Here is a 23,938-nt window from a genome sequence, read left to right as displayed (position 1 = left end):
AAAATTTCGAGCTATTGATGATACATACAGCGCGAGGTTCACAATAAACCGGGAACGGAAACGACAACGAGAACGGAAATATTGTTAAAATAAATGTATTGAAATGTGAGCATTCACAATTAACTATTGTGAACGCTCACATTTAAATACATTTATTTTAACATTATTTCCGTTCTCGTTCTCGTTGTCGTTTCCGTTCCCGGTTTATTGTGAACCAGCCTTAATACTGGAACCGGACCGTCGTCAGGAGATCGACACACCACGCAGATGCAGAATTTGTCTCTCGTCATAATAGCTCATTCGTAAGCGACGTGCAGAAGATCATGGGTTAGGTCCCCGCGGACGGCGAATTTTTTTGTCTTAATATAAAATTGTTTCGGACAACTGCGACGGACGTTTAAGTAGTTTTTTTATGTGAAATAAATTACTTCCCACGTCCCGTGGGATTGTATGTGGCTTGACCCCGCAAAAAGAACAGTATAAAAATATATCTCGGAAGATCTATTTTGTCTTCCCATTGAAAACAAAAGTGTAAAAAATGTTAATCATAGGAAAGATACAAAAATATAAAAAGAACTCTGGAGGACCTAATACTTCGTCCACCAGCCTACTAATAACAAAATTGCGAAATTATTCAAACTAATGACTAAACTTGTTCAGTAAACGAACCCGGCAAGATAATCCTGATTATGACATTTGTCTCCAACCGTTCCGTCATTTCCATGACATCGTGCTTGAACAAGACTTCGTGTTCGGATCATGTCGACTTTTTTTAATTCATAATGTAGGTCAAATTCGATTTACTGTCGTCCTATTTTAGTGCAGTGTTTATAAATACCCATCTACTCTTAATATTTCATCTATCATTTCAGATGCCTTTCAGATTGCGACAAGAATCGAAGAAAAATTATACAGGGCTTTCATTTCAAAACTTCTCAGTCTAAATAACTAATTATTTAAATTAATTTCAATTTAAACAAAAAAAAACACGTCAATTTAGATATTGAGGAGAAATGTGAAATCAGGCTTAAGCATATTAGGTTTCACCTCCACCCCCAGCTACCCCCCTTTGAAATTTCAAATGGCACTCCTATATTTTTATACGTAAATATGAAATAGCATTCAATTGTTTATACATCTCATTCATTTATTTTCGCATCTTTTGTTTTGTATCGTTGCCTGGCAACATGTATTTTTGTTGTTGATTAGAGCTGAAGAGACTAAAGCTACAAAAACTTATTGAGAATTTCATGTAATAGTTGTGTTTGTGTATTAAATTATTTTAAAGTGGTGTATGGTACCCTTCAAGAGAGAACATAAATCATCCTTATTGATTAAATTTAGGAAATTACACAAATTAAGCTGTGTTTTCATTCTACAATCAACCGATAACTGTTTCATAAGGGGTATTTTCATGGAAATTTTATCTCAATATCTTAATTTATAAGTATACTTCTATATAATTTAGTAGCAGTTTTGTTAATGTACGGGTTATGTGTAACCTAATCTTTCAATTCAGTCATCTCAAAAAATAAATTTTCTTTCTTTTCAATGACAAGTATTAATTTCATTTCTCAGTGTTTAAAACTAGAGTGATGAAACTTGACATACTCATTAATATCTCTGTTATGAAATGTAGCATTTGATTGGGTGCATTCAGCATAGTTTTATTTCTAGAGAATTATACGTAAGTCAGTATTGTTTTTATTAATGTTTGAACATTGAATAAATTATGTATATATATATATATATATATATAATTTTAGTAGATTGTTTTACGACATTTTATCAACATCTTAGGTTATTTAGCGTCTGAATGAGATGAAGGTGATAATGCCGGTGAAATGAGTCCGATGTCCAGCACCGTAAGTTACCCAGCATTTATTCATATTGGGATGAGGGAAAACCCCGGAAAAAACCTTAACCGGGTAACTTTCCCTTACCGGGAATCGAACCCGGGCCACCTGGTTTTGCTGCCAGACGCGCTAACCGTTACTCCAGAAGTGTGGAATAGCCTTATATATATCTTGAAGACATTATTACAAAAACAGCCTAGTCATTTTAATGAAAATGAGATAAGTACACATTTACTACTATTTCAAATGTTTATAGACTCCAAAAATGACACATGTCAAGTGCAATAACCACAAGGATAGACACCAGTTGTACGGAAAGAGCTGACATGTGTTGTTCTATTTATTTTTATTGTTCTGAAAAGTTGCAGTTTTGACAAGGGTTGTTTTTGTAATAATGTCTTCATATGTAATTACACACACACACATATATATATATATATATATATATAATATATAATTTATTTCAAGAAATAGTCTGCCCAGGCATCCTGGGTTGCCAAAAACACAGAATAACACACATATAAGAATAGTAATGATTACAGTAAGATAGATGAGCCAAATTTAAATGTGAACTAGGAGCTTAAGTTTAAGAAATAATAAATTTGTACATATATTTGTAACAATCACACACTAACGAATAGAAAAGGGGGGGGGGGTATTATGATATTCCGTATAAATGATTTTTCAGAATTGCCACAGACCCTTTAATGCTAGAAGTAATTATTTTTGGAATGATGTCATGGATTCCAAATGTTTTGATAGTGTTTACAGTTGATCGTGGGATGGTGCCCCTCGCTCCGATCATTAAACCATGTACTTCCCAGGTGCCTTCCATCTGATATTTTTCTCGAAAATACGGAATAGTAGGCTCATAAATTTGTTGTTTTTCTTTGTTGACCTCGGATGGTTGGGCCTGGCTCATCTCAAATCTAACAGTTGGGTGTATATATATATATATATATATATATATATATATATATATATATTACAAATGAACAAATTACTGTAGAGTAGGGCATTACTAATGCTCCATTAAACAATTTGTTATGTTACCTTTAAGAAAAAATCAGTTTACAAAAATAATATTTTTTTTTGGAAATAGGATTTTCACGAAGAAAATTAAAAGTAAGATGTTTCAAGTGTTATGAGAAAAAATTGAATTTTACAATACAGTAGAACTTGGTTATAGCGACCTCGTTTTGTGCGACACCTCGCCTATAACGTCAAATATTCTGTGATCCCAACTAATTCCCCATAAGACATATGCTTTTCTACCTTGCTTAATACAACAAACGTATCTGTGTCTACCTCGCATATAACGTCATTTTCAACCTCAGTTTGGAATACAATTTTCTAAGAACCGAAGTATTTTAAGAAATATTTTGCTGAAATCTGGCAAATCCTTTACTGTTCCCTTCTATTATAGACCTCTGGAATGCAAGCAGATTCCTCACCCCACTGTAACCTGCCCGAATTCATGCGGTCAGTTTCGACAGGAAGTTTTCACTAAGTGCACGCATTTTAACGCAGTATGGCCACTAAAAGAAATGAGTGACGGTTTAGGAGCCATTAGAATTGTGAACATTTCTGTGAAGCTAGAGGAAGGTGTATGAAGCTAGGAGAATGAGCAGTGAAATTGCAACTGAAGTAATGAACATAGAATTTAATTTAGAAAGTGTGTATTGGGCAAGTAGGAGACAACAGAGTAAAATGACTGATTACTTCACTCCTCAGTAAATAAGTTTGGTGAGTAATGAACAAACTGTTTTAATACAGAATACTGTATTTGTAATTGTACATGTATTTTATTGTGTTCATGGTATGCTTAAAAGTGAATACATAAATCTAAAATAAGCCTAATTATGTTTATTATTTTTCATTTTCCACCTCACTAGACTGATAATATGAATCTCGGTTACTACGACACTCGTTTATAACAACATAATTTTCAAGGTCCCTTGGATGTCGTTATAACCAAGTTCTACTGTATTTGACTATCTGATTATGATATCCATATTCAATAAAAATTTCAACACTCTAGCTAAAAATTGTGGATTTTAGAAATTTCAGTAGCTCATCGCCTTAAGGTGGATACGCAAAAGATTGGGAATCTCTGGTACATCTGCAGCGTAGATATTTTTGTAATATTTTTTATGCTCGACCATGCCGAAATGTACTAATTATACACCCAGTAGCAGTCCTTTAAAGCATGTCATTAAAGTACACCTACTCATTAAAGTACAGGTCTTCAGCCAATGATAACTCAGCTTACATATGTTCAGCCAATGACAAGTCAGCTTTGTACCGTTATAAAACCGCAAGTATCGATTATTCTCGGATATGCAATCGAAAGAGAATTAGCGAAAAGTCACGGAGGCTGGAAATCCAATACTGTCGCAGAAGGTTATGTTCTGTTACTATAATAATTAGCGTTAATTGTAAATAATATTCAAATAAATTCAATTTGTTATATCGTTTTTCAATGTCGAATTCAATAATCAAGGTTATAATATTATCAAGTTTAACAGGACTACGTCAAGGTCAATGACATTATTGTTCCTCGGAAAAAATCAATACTTTCGCGTCTGCGCACATCTCACAATTCACGACCTAGAACAAGGTCACTTCCGATCTTGTCAGTTACAAATAAAATGTATACATCTGAATACCGGTAATTCATGTTAGAAATATGGTCGAGCATAAAAAGTCGTATGAAACTCGCCTGTAATGGTAATTAAGAAGCTCGTATGAAAATTATGAAACTCGCTTGCTCTCGTTTCATAAATATCCATACTCGATTCTTAATTACTATCATTATAGGCTCGTTGCATAATGTACTGTTATTGTGTTCATGGTATGCTTAAAGTGAATACATAAATCTAAAATAAGCCTAATTATGTTTATTATTTTTCATTTTCCACCTCACTAGACTGATAATGTGAATCTCGGTTACTACGACACTCGTTTATAACAACATAATATTCAAGGTCCCTTGGATGTCGTTATAACCAAGTTCTACTGTATTTGATTATCTGATTATGATATCCATATTCAATAAAAATTTCAACACTCTAGCTAAAAATTGTGGATTTTAGAAATTTCAGTAGCTCATCGCCTTAAGGTGGCTACGCAAAAGATCGGGAATCTCTGGTACATCTGCAGCGTAGATGTTTTTGTAGTATTTTTTCTATCTCCGGAACCTGATAGGATTCTAATTGAGACATCACGTTTCCGGGCCAAGAGTCATCGATGTCTGGGCCTTCAAAATCCATAAAATCCAGTTCATCGCCCCGTGTCGTAGCCGAGTATTAGTAAACAACGTGATGTCTCCTCTCGTACCTGTCCTGACCTCCGCTCGGCTCGGCTCGGATGTACGGCGGGCGGTATTGATCCAGGCGCAGCGGATCCGGGCTCCAGTGCTCCCGGCCGCCCCAGCCTCCTCACATGTGCCGCGGACCCGGTGCCGGTAACACGTGTGCGTGCGTGTGTTCCATCAAGAAAACACCCAGACTTCACATTCTTTTTAGTGTTTGTTTCCCGTCACGTGTAGCAGTCGCGGTCGTTTATCGTGTGTCTGTCGTTTAAGTGATCGGCACTGCACGGAACCCGCGCCAAGACGTGACTGCTGCCGGACCCTTCTCCCCGCCAAACCGCTCCACCGAAATACCGTACAAACGTTACATAACTTAGATAGCCTATTAGTACTTGTACACACACCATGAACTACACCCTTCAACTGTCACACATCTTAAAATCTCCTACAGCTCACGGTCGTTATTAAATAACACGCATTTACTGTACATACATGCTTCGTGTTTATGTGCACAACTGCGTAACAATTTTTTTTTAAGAACTGTCATTGTATACAATACACGTTTCAATACGTTTTTCATGTTATTATGTATACTTACATAGTAGATTTAAAACAAAAACAATAGTAATATGCGTTACAAGAGCGGTATGTTGAAGTTTTCATGTTCGAGGAAAAGTTTGAAAAAGCGAAACGTAGTTGAACTTTTTTTATTTCCGAGAATTGAAACAAAACATACCGCTCGTGTATCGCACATTATTTTGTGCGAGATCGTGCGTATTTGCTTGCTTTCCGCACAAAACCAATACGCGGTAAGTGTGAAATACCACATTCATTATTCCCTATTCCCTATTCCCTATAACAATTTCCCTATTCTTACCGCTTAAGCGTCATATTCATTTTACTGCTTTAGGCTTTTAACATGTTATTTTTAGAGACGTTTAACATAGTAATAATTATAAATTGGAAACTTACCACTGCAATTTCACCTAAATTGCACTGTTAATTATTGTTTTTAAATATTTGCAAAACTTAAGTAAACTCTACAACTCCACTAAAGTTACTGCATTTCGTGATGCATGTAACATTAAGGAAGCTGTTTGTTTTAAGTTCGCATTTATAGACTGGGGGGAAAAAAAGACAGACGTATATCACGGCCTGCTGGAGTATAGTAAACACGGAAAACTTTTTAAAGCAACAATGTTGAAGATAGATATTTTTGTTTTCCAAAATTGCCGTCATTGAACAGAAACCAAGATGGAGATTTCATTGCAACTAATTAAAAATTCCTCTTTCAGGTATGTAATAAACGTTCTCCGCACAAAATAATGTACGATACACGAGCGGTATGTTTTCTTTCAATCCTCGGAAATTGAAAAAGGTCAACTACGTTTCGCTTTTTCAATCTTTTCCTCGAACATGAAAACGTCAACATACCGCTCTTGTAACGCATATTACTATTGTGCGAAGATCATTTATTACATACCTGAAAGAGGAATTTCTAATTAGTTGCAATGAAATCTCCATCTTGGTTTCTGTTCAGTGACGGCAAATTTGCAAAAAAAAATGTCTGTCTTCAACATTGTTGCTTTAAAGTGTTTTCTTTGTTTACTATACTCCAGAAGGCCGTGATATACGTCTGTTTTTTTTTTCCCCCAGTCTATGATGAGTCTGGAATCTTGTTGATTTTTTCACAGCTTCCTTAATGTTACTTGCATCACGAATGCAGTAACTTTAGTGGAGTTGTAGAGTTTACTTAATTTTTGCAAATATTTAAAAACAATAATTAACAGTGCAATTTAGGTGAAATTGCAGTGGTAAGTTTCCAATTTATAATTATTACTACATTGAACGTCTCTAAAAATAATATGTTAAAAGCCTAAAGCAGTACAATCAATATGTCACTTAGGCGGTAAGAAGAGGGAAATTGTTATGTGTGTTAGGTTGGGAATACTGATGTGGAATTTTAGACTTTCTGCGGATTGGTTTTGTGCGGAAACCAAGCACGATCTCGCACAAATTAAATATTTCATACTGGGGTTACATTTCAAAACTTCTCAGATTAAATAACTATTTATTTCATAAGGCGTTGCGCTACTGAGATTTGTAAACTCCACAATTTTTAGTTCGAGAGATAAAATAAATTTTTACTGTAAATACTTATCAATATCATAATCGCACATTGTAAATTTCAATCTTTTCTCTTAAAAAGACTTAAAAAAAATTAACTTATTTTGTTTTTTTTTTTTCTTATTTTATTAGTGAAAATCCTATTTTTGAAGGTAACACTGCATTTTGTGCAATGGAGCATTAGTAATGCCCTACTATAATTTGTTCATTTGTATATATATATATATATATATATATATATATATATATATATATATAATTTCTTCAATGTTCAAACCTTAATAAAAAACAATATAGCTTTACGTATAATTCTCTAGCAATAAAGCTATGAAGAATACAGCCATCCAAATGGTCCATTTCACAACAGAGATATTAATGAATAAGTGTGCCAAGTTTCATCACTCTAGCTTTAACAACCGGGAAATAAAATGAATATTTGTTGAAAACGTAGAAAATTTATTTTTGAGGTAATTAAATTTAAAGTTTTGGTTACACTTAACTCGTACATTAACACACTACTTCCACCATTATATAAAAGTATACTTAAGATTAATTTATTGAAATAAAATTTTCATGAAACCATACATTTTAGCGCGAAAATAAAAAAATGATAAAATTTGTTAAAATTTTACTGTTTTCAGTAGCGCAACGCCTTAAATTTAATTTAAACAAAAGCACGTCAATTTAGATATTGAGGGTGAAGTTTAAAAGCAGTGTTAATTGCATTTTAGGTTCAAATGACATCCCTTTATATAATACGATACTTAAACTTGAAACAATATTCAACTGTTTATACATGTAATTCATTTGTCACAGCTTTTGTTTTCTATCTTCGCCTAGCAACCTGGATTGTTGTTATTGGCGGTTGTAGGATGAAAACACAACTTTTTAGGTAATTTCCTAAATTTAAATAATCAAATTTACTTGATTAAATGTCCAAAATGTGTTCTATTGTTGACTAGATAGTAATACAGCATATTTGGGAATTCCTCTACATAACATTGTCATAGTATGAAAATCATACATAAATAACATAAATCCAAATTTCAGCTTTTGCTATCCCATATCAAATTTTTAAGGAATAGCTTTATAATAGACAACCATAATATTATCATAGTCTAGTAGACCTATATACATTCACGAAGCTCAATACGTAGGGAATAAGCATCCATAGATAGTTGCTGACCACTAGGATCGCTACTATAGCCTCATCACAGACAATGCGAAATAGTACCGGCACAGTTTATTGTTCCTAGTACTCTCATCACCTCAAGCTTCGTGACTGTATATACTAGACTGTGATATTACTTAATATCCAGGTAATGGGGGCGTGAGGGAATGAAACCTAACTTGAAATAAATACTGGTTTTAAATTTTCTCATCAGTGTCTAAATTGTCGTGTTTTTTGTTAAATTTAATTTAATTGAAATAAATAGTTATTTAGATTTGGAATGAACACTCTGTATAATTAATTAATTGACTATGCTTAAGGGATTCTGTGTTTGTGATATAAAATTGTACAGTTATTCATTGATTTTTTTATTTCATTCAACTCCCTCTCTTTCTTAGGTAAGTCCTATGTAATCGTGGGAGACTATTTTTCCCACAATTTTACACTGAAAAATTGTTAACTTATTATTTGAATATTGTAAGTTGTGATCTCTAAGTTAAATATGGAAATTGGAAGGCATTAAACTAGATATAAAATACGAAACAATTAAATAAGGAGTCTCAGAAAGTACAATTTATTTCGTTTTAATCTGAAACATCTGTATTCGAAATACAGGGGAGAAAAATAATAAAGTTTTGACATAACACGTTTACTCTGACGTCACTCGCTGTACCATGGAAACAGAAGTGTGGGATGAACTGCGTGGTTCAGGTTTTCCCCGCTGTCCTAGAAGCTCCATCTTTTGTAATAATGTCTCGAGGTTTCCCATACAATAGTCATGGAAATATTGGGTGTATGAGTTATGTACATACATAAATATGAAATAAGTACAGTGTTGAAGAAAGTGCATATTGTATTCAGTACTTTCATTCCACGCAAATCGTTGGGATTTCCTGAAATCCTCTGTAAACCGTTCTTAATTTCATAGGACAGACCAACGTAATCGTGCTGTAAGATCGTAATATTTTTAATGGACTAACACTAGAAGACTTCATTTATTATTTAATTATTGCTAGTTTCAGAATTAATGTATAGGTTTATGGATTCAGAAGTATTAAACTAGGAACAAAATACAAAACAAATCGAATAAACCTCAGAAAATTACACTAGCAGTATAAAAAGTTTGCCATAACATTAATGCACGCCAAAAACGAATTTCTAACCAAGTATAAAGTATTTATATTTTACCAATTAAGAACAACAAATAACCGAAAATTTATTACAAAAATATGTCCTTTACAAAGACAAATTATTCATAAGAAATAACGGATTCTAAGCTCATAAATAACTATATTATATAGGGCGTTTCAGAATACTTTGACAAATCATGAGGGCATGTTTCTCACAACAAAACAAGAAAAAAAAAGCTCATATAAACATACAGTTTGTCCGAAAATCCTTAGTTTTTAGTTATTAATGAAACATCTGTTAGATATTGTCAGCTTGGAGCAATTGTTGCAACTTTAATCAACTCAAAACTCACAACAATGGAAGTTTACGTTGAACGCGTTTGGAGGTATTATCCAACAACTTAACTTAAGTTTGTAATCGATAATAATTCATTTTGTTAGATGATCAAATGATGTTATCGATACAATTCTGCTGATGCACTCATTGTATCCTAGATGGCTATGTGTTGCCAACGAGACTTGTTTACTACAGTCATTTGTCATTTGAACATTTGTTATGAGTTCCTGAATTGAATAAAGTTGCAACACTTGCTACCAAGCTGACAATATCTAACTTGTTTCATTATGTTCTTTCAATAATAACTTAAAAACTAAGGATTTTAGGACTTTTGTGAAAGTATTTCTGAAACACCCTGTATATTATGAAATACTAAATTATATATTTGATGGTATTAAATTTACTGGGCCCTCCTTTCCCTTACCTGTCCTCACTATAGTCATGAAGATAGTACAAACGTTATAACTTAGCAATTAGTACACTATATTGTATTAATAGATTTACACATTTTCTTATGAATGCCTCCTTCAACTATTACATATAGGCCTATGTTATAAAATTGCTTGCAGTTCGTAGTCGTTGTAAATAACACACATTTACATGCAATTTCTATATTTCTCAGCAAATTTCCGAAACTTTATCAAGATTGTATGTTAAAGACAAAATTGTATATTAATGAATACAGCTCTTCGTGGCTTCTTATGATTGAGGGCTAATGTTTGTTATTAGGTCACATTTTATACTAAATTCAGAACTGTTCTTAGTTCTTTTCTATCATGTACAGTGTGTTCCTCAATAGAATCAAGTTTACTTCATAAGATTGATCGCGGAGAACCTTGTTTGTCAGAAGGAATTAATTTATTGGAAGAAAATATTTGCCGCGAAAGCTTGTAGGTTGGCACAAGTGCTGCTGCTATGTCTTCACCAAAAATATTTTATTTCTTGTATTAAATGTTGTTTCATTATGTTTGTGATTAAATTAATAAAAACTGTAAAATATAAACTCCTATTTTCTGTAAAAGCTTGATGTTATTTCTAGAACCAGCGTGAAAAAGAGATTCAAGAACACACGATTTTGAAAAAATTATAGAAAGAAAATTCAAACTGCAGAGTGGTTAACTACACGTTAAGGTATAAGTCGTCCCTTTATATAAAATTATTATCGTATTAATGATATTTTATTTATTAATTTGACCGAACTCCTTGTGTTTCAGTTGTTTAGATCTTAAGTCATATCAATTTAGTCGGCGGGAGGATTTTGTTATTTTTATTTTATGCTTAAAACTCTAAGCCTAGTGTAGAATTGGTGTAAGTCGGTTTTCTTCGCTCAATAACGTTCTTAAATAGGTACGAAATGTTTCATACCTCAAAATAATTATTTTACAAATTTTTAATTTGAAAATTAACTGAATATATGTACGGTTAGTATAAATGCACTGAAAGTTTGTTTTCTTTTTATTTATTCAACACTAATATTCGTTGTGCGATTGTTTTAAGTTTCTTTGAATCAGAACATAAATTACTTAATTTTCTTTACTTTGATGCATAATTAGCTTTACTCTGATACCTGATGCAGTATTGTAACTTTATTTTAATGTATTTTTCCCTTCTGAAAATAAAAAAAATTCACAAAAACCAAACACTGAGGAAAAGAGAAATGAGGTTTTGGTAGTATTGTGAAATAAAATATGTTTCTCCTTATAGAAATCGCAAATGTTGTGCTTCCAATACAAAATATTGTTTATTAAATTACACCATAAACGGAGGAAGTAGAGAATCACAATTATTTTAACGATTTTTTGTCAAAAAGAAAACAATTTCGAACTTAAAAATGCTGATACTATTATAGAATCAGTCCAAATGAGATTTCTTTGCTCAGAAAGCTTCTTGAAGCTGTAGAAATGTTCGTTATTCTCGAAAACTAACTGCAGTGCATTTTTTTTATAAAAATAGATTTATCATAGCAGGGCTACAAATATAATGAAGTATTATTTTATTTCTAAGAGAGTATTGCTAAACTGTTGCGCAAAGTTTATTTGGATCAGTAAATAAAGTTATTAGTTTTAATTTTATATGTAATGTACCTAGTCTTATAAATTAATTTTAAGTGAATTGTTTTAGGGGAAGGTTAAAACCACTCACGAAAAAAAAAAACACATTGAGAAAAAGATTTCGTAGTATCGTGAAGGAAAGTATGGTCCCGCCTACAAAAAAAAAAGTTATATCTCGAAATTCAAAATAATGTTTATGAACAATTGGGAACGGAATGATTTGGACCTATTGCGATTTTTCCTGAAATCTCTCCATGTACCCATTATGGCTAGGCTTCTTCTATGCCTTTCAAGTGATGCATGTAGTAAGATTCCAGGCGTTTCTCTGGTTCTAGATAACTACTCAGTTTCCTATGTCAGGTGTGTTGCCTACGTTCAGGAGAGTCCGGAAACTTATTGATTGACTCTTGCATGATAATACCATCTGGAGATACTGAATTGTATCTGACATTGTGATTTGATGCTGCGTTTGAATCACATAAGTTTATTATAACCATACTTGATAATATTCCATTGGAACAAGTATCACATTTTAAATACTTGAAATGTGAAATAGGTTTCCATCCGGAAGGAGACATAAATACAGATCTCCTACAAAAGACCTTCAGATTTCGAATACATGTCATTTACGTTCTGTGAATTTGAGGTGCATGAAAATTGTACCAATGGAAAGAGGAACTCAAAAAGTTTAGTTCCTTATCCTAAAGATGTTCAATGTGTTCTTCGTTGGTAACACGGCACACATCAAGCCAATAGTCGAATTCCTCCCACACGCGTTGTAGCATAGCACGATCGATCGTTGCTTCTTTTTTCAGATGCATCCTCTTGCTTTAAAATCAGTGTACATTTACGGATTGTAGGCCCACTGGGTGGATCTACACCAAACTTTGTTCGGTAATGCCGTTGCATATTTTTTAGTTGGTTATTTAACGACGCTGTATCAACTACGAGGTTATTTAGCGTCGATGAGATTGGTGATAGTGAGATGGTATTTGGCGAGATGAGGCAGAGGATTCGCCATAGATTACCTGGCATTCACCTTACGGTTGGGGAAAACCTCGGAAAAAACCCAACCAGGAAATCGGCCCAAGCGGGGATCGAACCCGCGCCCGAGCGCAATTTCAGACCGGCAGGCAAGCGCCTTAACCGACTGAGCCGCTCCGGTGGCTCCCGTTGTGTATTTATAACCGACTGGTTCACATGAAAATCAAGCTTTTCTGTCCTCTATAGAGCCATTTCGCCTCAACAATAAACAAATTTGTTTGTGCGCTATTATGAGGCAGCTTTGCAAACTAGGAAAACAATGTTGCCACAACTGAGCTTTTTTAGTTTCCGTTTCCATTGGTGCTATTTTCATACACCTCAGATTCATATAACGTAAATTACACGTGTTAGAAACCTGAGAGATTTTTTTGTACGAACCCTGTATTTTTTTTATTTTACTTGGTTATTTAACGACGCTGGATCAACTACGATGTTATTTAGCGTCGATGGAATTGGTGATAGCGACATTATATTTGGCGAGATGAGGCCGAGGATTCGTCATAGATTATCTGACATTTTCCTTATGGTTGGGGAAAACCTCGGAAAAAACCCAACCAGGTAATCAGCCCAAGCGGGAATCGAACCCGCGCCCGAACGCAACTCCGGATCGGCAGGCAAGCGCCTTAGCCGACTGAGCTACGTCGATGGCACGAACCCTGTATAATATTGGCAACATGCCAAGCAGTGTGTGGGTCAATCCACGAACGCTTAAAAATAAAGCAAGAAAGGATGCTATATTCCCGTCGCTCTTATTTCCGGCAGCCAATCACGTTGCAGGTCGGCTACATTTAAACGTGTGGGTCTTGCCATTCGCTGCTGATGACGTTATACACTTCCTAAGGCTCGATATAGTAATATACGTTACAAGAGCGGTATGTTGACGTTTTCATGTTCGAGGAAAAGATTGAAAAAGCGAAACGTAGTTGAGCTTTTTTAATTTCCGAGAACATGAAAACAAACATACCGCTCGTGTATCGTACATTATTTTGTGCGAAGATCGTTTATTACATACCTGAAAGACGAATTTCTAATTTGTTGCAATGAAATCTCCATGTTGGTTTCTATTTAATGACGCCAACTTCGGAACACCAAAATATCTTTCTTCAACATTGTTGCTATAAAATGTTTTCTGTGTTTACTATACTCCAGCAGGCCGTGATATACGTCTGTCTTTCCCCCCCCCCCAGTCTATAAATGCGAACTTAAAACAAACGGTAAGGTTATGTAATGATTTATTTGTCATTTTAATATTTTAACAATATTATTTATGTAACATATTGCAGTAATAACATCGACATCTGGAATCTCGTTGATTTTTTCACGGCTTCCTTAATGTTACTTGTATCAGGAATGCAATAAGTTTCGTGGAGTAATAGATTTTACCTAATTTTTGCAAATATCTAAAAGCAATCATTAACATTGCAATTTAGGTGAAATTGCAGTGGTAAGTTTCCAATTTATAATTATTACTATGTTAAACGTCTCTAAAAATAATATGTTAAAAGCCTAAAGCAGTAAAATGAATGTCGCGCTTAAGCGGTAAGAAGAGGGAAATTGTTATGTGTGTTACGTTGGGAATACTGAATGTGGTATTTCACACTTACCGCGTATTGGTTCTGTGCAGAAAACAAGCAAATACGCACGATCTCGCACAAAATACTTAATATAATCTCCCGCCATTTTTTTTCTTTCGTTGGCGTTCGCAGAAAGCACACGAGGACGTTATTTGCCGCTCAATTATTTGCTCAATTACAGTGCGTTTGATTTATTATCATAGGAGCTACATGATACTGTTTAACGGTGCGGAAAATAGATTCCTCGCCTGGTAGCTCGGCAACGAAAGAACAAAAATGGCGAACGATACTATCTATCTAGACACTATAGAGCCTTCACTTCCTAAGACGTAAGCAAAGAGGAGGAGTCACGCCGTAAATAACAGCGACGCGACTATAGAATTAAATTTTATAAAACAATGGCTAAACCTACATATATTTATGTACGGATCTGAGACATGGTTACAGACAAGAAAAGTTAAGAATAAAATACAAGCATCAGAGATGAGATTCTTAAGAAAAACAAAAGGATGTACTTTATTAGACCACATAAATAGCCAAGTAATCAGAGAACAATTGAAAGTAAATGCATAATGAAGACATAACACGACACAGATTTAATTGGCTGCAACATTTAGACAGGACGGATAACACAAGACTTCCAAAATAAATCTACACTTAACAGACCTTTGGGTAAAAGAGGTACCAAAAGACAGATCATACAGAAGATGGAAGTCAATACAGTCAATGATCTCTAAACCATGGAGTGATGTTGATGATATTGCAATATAAATATATAATGTACTACTATTACACGATAAACAAAAAGCTTTCCGTCCATTAACTTCTTTGAGAAACGAGATGTTTGCCTAATTTCAAGAGAAAATTACCTATACGGAAATTTATATGTACAATATTACGTCTTATCTAAAATCTTGCAATTTCAAGTTACTCAATGTGGCGGAAACTTGAACGGAGATAGAACGAACACTTGAACGGAGATCTTAAATTAAACTTGTAGAAGTAAGGTATCGTTAAAGAAAAATGAAATTTCTTCAGATTCAATTAATGCTCAATTACAGCATATTCTACGAGAATTATATCTAGAAGCAGAGAATATACAGGTTGAGTAAAAATTATGGAACGATGCTTATAACTTTGTTATTACTAATTTTATGAAGAAACTATTTATACAAAAGTTTTAGGGTATCAAAGAAGGAATATTTTGAACATGTTTTCAAGTACTATACTTTTCATTTAGAAAGGATGTGCCAATGAGTCTGTTTTTTTTTTTCAAATTGCACCATTTTTGGATTCTTCAGGTCTCAATACGTAATTTTTTTTTTCCATTTATAAACTATTGTTTTGTAAAAATTACCTCTTTTGATGACAATGTAGGCTATATGTACTGAATAAAGGGAAATTTTAATGCTTCAGTACACCAATTTGAGGAGGCTTTGGATTAAACAATTGCAGACAAAAGCTAATAGAAACAAGTGAATAAAGTTAATAAAAACAAATGAATAACAATGGTTAAACATTAGACAATTTCAAAGACAGATTTATGCATTGTTTGGTAGTAAATGGGAGCCATTTTGAGCACCTTTTGTAAACTGAAATCAACATATGATACAACACAACAATGCTAATTTTGGTTTTAATGTTTTTTTTTTTTTTTTTTTTGCTCCAAAATCCATGTATTGCATTACTTTTGCAGTTAAATTTCAATGGTGCATATCCTACAATGTGTCTTTTTTTTAATTATAAATTTAAATAATATTAATATTGTTATTCAGTACACACATTATGTGTACCAAAAATTAAAGTTGTTTCTAAAAAAATACATAAAAAATTTCCATTTGTATGTATGTATGTATTTATTTATTCACACTGCAATGGGTATATACCCGGTGGCAGTGGTAACTAATTACACTCAATAATGGCAATAATAAACGTATTAATTAAAAATACAATTAATAATAATACTAATAACTAATAATAATAATAATAACAACAACAGGGAATATACTAAATTAAATGAAACGATCACTTAAAATAACATTTGAAATATTCTAATTTGTATCTTAAAACTAAGATCGAACTAAAACCCACGAGTATATGTTCATATCTGCACAAGTACCTTTCAACATTACACTCATTTCGCTGTCAACTCACTCACTGCACTGGAACTACGACACATTTCACTGATTCTATCCTGATTTCACTAACACTTCAAAAACATTTCACTGTTCAAATTCTTTGCACTGCCACTATAAACTATAAAGCTTCACTGACAGGAACACGTTTCACTGACACAGCACACTTCACTGACACGATATATTCTTCACTGATACAACACTTCAATAACAACATATCATTTACACCCTTTAAATACTGTGTGTAATTACCGTCTATTAGTAAAGTCCTTAAGCCTATTTTTAAATACATTTTTGGTTGTTGGTAAAGCCTTTAGTAAGTCTGCAGGTAAAGCATTCCAGTCCCTGATAGTACGATTGAGAAAAGAAAACTTTCCAGTGTCCGTCCTCTGCCTTCTTTCCCTCAATTTATATGAGTGGTCGTTCCTTGAAGAGTAATTTGACGGCTTCCGTTGTTGCTTTAATAAATGTGTTATACTGTTTATGGTCTGAGATTCTGTATTTTGTGTGTTCTGTACTTCACCTGCGTTAATATAGGCTATATTAGATTATATTATATTAACTAGCCGTACCCGTGCGCTCCGCTGCACCCGTTAGAAATAAATATAAAGTAATTACATAATTAAAATAGGACATTTGATTCGTATTTGATAGAAGGATAAATCGTTTAATATGTTACTTAATTTAAATTGCATCCAAATAATTAAAATGCGATCATTTTGGTCCAGAGACCACTCATTGGTGCACTGACAATTCCTTTAACATGTTCCTAATTTTTATTACATGCAACCATAGTTTAATGAACATTGACATCATTTAAATTTAATGTGTATACTTTATTTTACTTGTTATAGATTTCCGTTGAATTATGGTAATAACTTAATTTTAACCCTTGTTTTCTATGTATTCAGTAAATGGCGTTTGGACCACTATGGTTCTGAACCCTTCAAATAACTTAAATTATATTATATAATATTTATATTATATTATATTATATTCATTACATTATATTATATTATATTATATTATATTATATTATATTATATTATATTATATTATATTATATTATATTATATTATATTATATTATATTATATTATATTATATTATATTATATTATATTATATTATATTATATTATATTATATTATATTATATTATATTACATTATATTATATCAGAAGTTACTGTAATAACATTATAGCATTATGTCCATCTAGACAAACTACACTCTCCAATGGTGAAATAATAATTAATTATACAAATCGGTTAATTTAGCTTCCGATATTACTTCATACAAACACAGAAACATTCTCTGTAGGCTATCTTTCATAGCTTTTCATTGTTGGTGTCCAATGCCCCTTATAGACGATGTCATTTGTTTTTTAATTCATTACACGGCCTTAGATGGCAGTTATTTTAATTTTAAAACTCATTTATCTCATTAAATATCAGTCCTATCCAAATTGTTTAAGGAATAAAACTTATCGCAAATTATTTTTAAAGAAACTTTTGTTATGTAACATTTTTCACAAAAATCAATAATAAGAGAGATATTTCGATTTATTTAATCCTGACCCCCTTATAACCCCCCTTTTAAATAAAGTATTTTGAATGCCATATAGCCTAAAATCTACGTTACAACGAACTTAATTTATATTCCAATTTTCATCGAAATCCGTTCATCCATTATCGCGTGAAAAGGTAACAAACATACAGACAGACAGACAGACATACAAACAGAAATTTCAAAAAAGCGATTTTCGGTTTCAGGGTGGTTAATTATATATGTTAGGACCAATTATTTTTGGAAAATCGAAAATTACCAGAAAAATTTCGGGTACAGATTTATTATTAGTATAGATTTTGAAAATATTTTATATCGATAAACACGTTTGAAATAATGTTCCGAAAGTTTTTATTAAATTTCTGATATTAATCGAACTTACGCAGCTCGTCGTTCAAATGTTTATAATCGAGACGAAAGTAATGTTTTGTAATAAATACGTAACAGCGCATGCATTGTAACCCAGAATTTGATGATCACTGTTCATCTTCTTGAAATCGTTCAACCGTATTAGTAATAAATTGACAGTGTGTCATGGAGCATGCGCATTGCGTTAATATAATTGCTATTGGCGGAGCCAGAAGTTGTGTCGGCCATATTAATGGCTCGAGTGAGACAGCATGCGCAGTTCGCCATAAATATATCTAGGTTGATAATTTGTTCTGAATGTCAAGTGACGTATCGCACTGCGTGATTGATCAAACGCTGACTCACACCACTGGTCAAACCTTGCTATTTAAAATTAAAGAGGTGATGTATTTCAGCCGCGTTAAAGTAGCATTTGTTTGAACCTTGTATATAAACGGTTTCCATGAAAACTATATTAAATCGTGTTTGAAAGTCGGCCATTTTATGAAAAAATGCTATCACCAATATCTCGGCACCCTCTGTTGTGTATTTGGTATTCGCTACAGAGTTTTAAAATTTCCACAAATTTTATATAATTTCAATGAAATTTTAATCACTAATTGCTTTCATTAAGATTTGAGTATGTTGAAATTATTGTTGTATTTTTTTCGTTTATAAATTTGGTCATAAAAAGTTAAATATAAAAATGCATATCATCCCAATAAATCAGATTACATATGAATGAATAATAGTTATTTATGGTACTTGTGAGGTAAGTGCATCTTTATTACACGAGTGCAATAAAGATCACGCTCACAAGTACCATACGTAATTTTATCCATGACCATAACGAAAAATTATGTTTTATAAAAGAAAATAAGTCCTCATGTAATCACATACCATGGCATGGATTTTAGAATCAATACGTTACTAGGTAGGTCATGATGTAGGAGGCCATGATTAGTAAAGAATGGTATCTAAGGCGTTGGATAAATAAATTATAATTAATTATATAATTTTAATATATATTTTTTCATTTTAAACGTGTATTTTCATCTTTTTGAAGTTTCAGGGATTATTTAGAAGTTTCACGGAACTAATGTGATTAAAATAATTTCACATTTTACTTCTGTAAACTTAAGAGGAATATTAAAACTTAATTAATCATCGTGTCTGTTTAGCTCAGTTGGCTAACGCGTGTTGTTTTAAAATTTTAAAATCCTATAAACCCAACTTTGTAGGTTCAAGTCTCCTCGCATCCCAAAAGGTAAATTATTAAAAAATTTTAAAAAGATGCATATTAGATATGGATGTAATGTACAAATTACGACGTAGCAGATAGAGAAAAGAGAAGGAGATTGAGTGTATGTATGTTTAAGAAATGGTAATAAAGAAGTAGAGGTAGTGACATCTAGTAACTAATATATTTACTTCTTGAGTAATAGTTGAATGGAAAAGTATACGTGTGTACCCGGGTACTAGGAAAATACTAATGAACTGTGAGATAAAGTTCAAACTGTGAGGTAAAGTCTTTATCTCACTAGTGAAATAAAGTAATGTTGAATAAAAGCCTACTTTACAAACGCAAAAGTATTTAGTAAAGGCATGTTTTTCGTTATGGTCATGGATAAAGATAATCTTTTTCTAATTTTATGGCTTAACATACAGGGTTTTCATTTCAAAACTTCCCAGTCTAAATAACTAATTATTTAAATGGAATTCAATTTAAACAAAAAAAACACGTCAATTTAGAAATTGAGAGGGAAGTATGAAACCATGCTTAATTTCATTTTAGATTTCACCCTCCACCCCAGCCACCCCCACTTCGAAATTTCAAACGGCACCCCTAAATTACCCTGTTATTATTATTATTACTGTTTCTTACCAATGTTTATTATTGTCACTAACATTACTTATTCAACTTTCATTATTTACTTTCATGTTGTTTTATGATCTAAATATTAATGTAATAACTATGTAATCAGTTGTATTCAATTAGAATTAGTCTGGCTGAGCGGAAGAGAAGGCCAGATTAAATAAATAAATTAGTATTATTATTATATTTTATACTTAAATGTGAAAGAGTATTCAATTGTTTATACACCTTATTCATTTGTTTTCGCATCTTTTGTTTTCTATCGTCTAAGTTGTAAAACATATCCATACACTAATTTTCATTATTATCGTTAATTCTCATGATTGTTATTAATTTGTTACTAGTTGTACAATTTTAAAAAGTTTTTGCTCATTGCAGTAGGCCTATTATTATTGTGATTTTCTACTGACTGACCTCAATGTCAACCAGTCGCAAAAATTACAACGTGTTCATAATTCTTGTGTTCGCTTCGTCTGCGATGTCCGTCGCGCTGACCACATTACCCCATCCTTCCAAACTCTAAACTGGCTACGGCTTAACGAACGTAGAAATTTTCATTCTCTTGTTCTCCTTTTCCAAGTCCTTCACACTTCTACACCTACCTACCTTGCCTCCCGTTTCAGTTACATGTCATCATATCATAATCTCTTCACACGCACGCAAAATAGCCGCATACTAGCCATACCAATACATAAGACATCATCGTATTCATCATCATACACAATCTCGCTCTCGCGCTTGTGGAATACCCTACCCAGTGACATCAGAGACTGTCGGAATTTAGTAGCGTTCAAAAGCAAGCTTATTAAGCATTTTCTTACTGCGTACAGTAGGTTTAATTTTTACTTAATCAATAAAAGAAATGCTTCTCTCTTCTAAACTTTTACAATAAACTGTCTAGCTTTTATTAATCAGTTAATCTTTTAGTACTTTGATTTTTATTTTATTTGTAAATTTAATATTAATTGTAATTAATTGATGGCCTTATCTCCACCAGGTTAAATAAATAACTAATTAAATAAATAATATTTTTTAACAAAATTTCACAATTCTCTAAAGTCTAAGTAATACTCATCATATATAACTGCTGTTTTATATTTTCTAAATGTGTTGCAACTTGTGCAGGTAGATTGCGTGAAATTAAGCACCAATTTTAAAAATGATTTTAAATAACAAGTTACTTAAAAAGCTAATGTCTGTATGTAAAGTTTCTTTAACACTGACTTTGAGACGTACAGTTTAGTTGACATAATATCACAGTCTAGTATATACAGTCGCGAAGCTCAATACGTAGTAAATATGCAAACATTAGATAGTTGCTCACCACTAGGATCGCTAATATCGCCTCATTACAGGCAATGCAAAATAGAACCGTCACAGTCTATTGTTTCTAGCACCCTCAAAACTCAAGCTTCGTGACTGTATATAGTAGACTGTGATAATATGCATCTCCTACTGTGACAGTAGATTGAGATGTTTTTTTTAATATGCTAATATCGGGGTAAACTGTCAATTAAGCACACTATGTCAGTGGTGGAGAATGTTTAATGCCGCTAAAATCGACAACAAGTGATGAGAAAGAAATCAGATTTGTTGCTAGTGAGAATAACAGCTCAATAAATCTTCTGGGGCGACTAGGAAAATCCACTAAAATCTTCACCCGAGATAGATTTTGTCGTGACTGCACTTCAATCTTGATAATAGGGTTTCCTATTTACTTAATTCGTGGAAAGAATCCCTGGTTCTCAAGTTATGTCTCAGAGAAATTAGCTACTTTTTACGACCGTCATTTGTCACAACTATTTTCATTGAATTATTAGGACGGGTTGAGATCGCCAGAGAGATTGTATCCGTCCGCGTGCGGAGTCTCATGAAGCGGTTTTCCGATATCGTCTTGGCGAGGACACTGCATCTCAAGAAGGCAGTGGGCGTGCCTTTCTTGCATTGTACTGTGCTATCTGGAGATGGCGCTGTGTGGCCAGGCCGAGAGTAACAACAGAAATTCGTCCATACAGACATGAATAAGACTTGTTGTGTGACTATAAAGTGGCTTTCGAACGCATAAGCTTCTGATTGGAGGCGAAGAGCATGGTGCTTCAGAAACTGGTACCCTGTAGGTGGCAGAGAGGCCGTCCAAAGAAGAGGTGAGTTTGCTTATCTGAAATGGTAATAATCAGTGTTGCCATTCCAGTCCCCTAGAATTATAGTTTTTGTGTTCCGAGTTTTTTTTTTTTTTTGACATAAAAATGTATATTTCGAAGGCTCATTAGAGAAATCCGGATGACGGTACTTGGTAATGGAATCAGGGAATTGGTATTAATTATTATTATTGCCTGAAATGATATTAATCAGTCTTGCCAATCCGCATTTCTTTCAGTCCCCTATAATTATAGTTTTTGTGTTCCAGATTTTTTTTTACATAAAATGTATATTTCGAAGGCTCATTAGAGAAATCTAGATGACGGTACTTGGTAATGGAATCAGGGAAATGGTATTAATCAGTGTTGCCAATCCGCATTTCTTCCAGTCTCCTAGAATTATAGTTTTTGTGTTCCAGATTTTTTTTACATAAAATGTATATTTCGAAGGCTCATTAGAGAAATCCGGATGACGGTACTTGGTAATGGAATCAGGGAATTGGTATTAATTATTATTATTGCCTGAAATGGTATTAATCAATGTTGCCAATCCGCATTTCTTCCAGTCTCCTAGAATTATAGTTTTTGTGTTCCAGATTTTTTTGACATAAAATGTATATTTCGAAGGCTCATTAGAGAAATCCGGATGACGGTACTTGGTAATGGAATCAGGGAATTGGTATTAATTACTATTGTTGCCTGAAATGGTATTAATCAGTGTTGCCAATCCGCATTTCTTCCAGTCGCCTAGAATTATAGTTTTTGTGTTCCAGATTTTTCTGACATAAAAATGTATATTTCGAAGGCTCATTAGAGAAATCTAGATGACGGTACTTGGTAATGGAATCAGGAAAATGATATTAATTATTATTATTGCCTGAAATGGTATTAATCAGTGTTGCCAATCCGCATTTCTTTCAGTCCCCTAGAATTATAGTTTTTGTATTCCAGATTTTTTTTACATAAAATGTATATTTCGAAGGCTCATTAGAGAAATCTAGATGACGGTACTTGGTAATGGAATCAGGGAATTATATTAATTATTATTATTGCCTGAAATGGTATTAATCAGTGTTGCCAATCCGCATTTCTTCCAGTCTCCTAGAATTATAGTTTTTGTGTTCCAGATTTTTTTGACATAAAATGTATATTTCGAAGGCTCATTAGAGAAATCCGGATGACGGTACGTGGTAATGGAATCACGGAATTGGTATTAATTATTATTGCTGCCTGAAATGGTATTAATCAGTGTTGCCAATCCGCATTTCTTTCA

General features: G+C 33.0%; 1 protein-coding gene across 8 annotated transcripts in view; it reads left to right on the top strand.

Moving 5' to 3' along the window:
• Evi5 (ecotropic viral integration site 5) overlaps window positions 1-23,938 on the top strand; it is a 349,793-nt gene that overhangs the window by 249,225 nt on the left and 76,630 nt on the right. For 3 of the 8 annotated variants that reach the window (XM_069814616.1, XM_069814599.1, XM_069814624.1), the window contains exons 1-2: window positions 5,304-5,524; window positions 22,348-22,671. The exons of 4 other annotated variants lie outside the window; for them this stretch is intronic. In XM_069814616.1, coding sequence (XP_069670717.1) covers window positions 22,616-22,671 — 56 coding nt within the window. In that variant the 5' untranslated portion in view covers window positions 5,304-5,524; window positions 22,348-22,615. Of the gene's footprint in view, window positions 1-5,303; window positions 5,525-5,565; window positions 5,627-22,347; window positions 22,672-23,938 lie in introns of those variants that run through there. One more of the 8 variants, XM_069814608.1, reaches the window with a different exon arrangement.

Source organism: Periplaneta americana, chromosome 2 (assembly GCF_040183065.1).
Source record: "Periplaneta americana isolate PAMFEO1 chromosome 2, P.americana_PAMFEO1_priV1, whole genome shotgun sequence".
In the NCBI taxonomy this organism is placed as follows: domain Eukaryota; kingdom Metazoa; phylum Arthropoda; class Insecta; order Blattodea; family Blattidae; genus Periplaneta; species Periplaneta americana.
The sequence above is the reverse complement of the archived record's forward strand: the minus strand, read 5'-3'. Positions and strand labels throughout refer to the sequence as shown.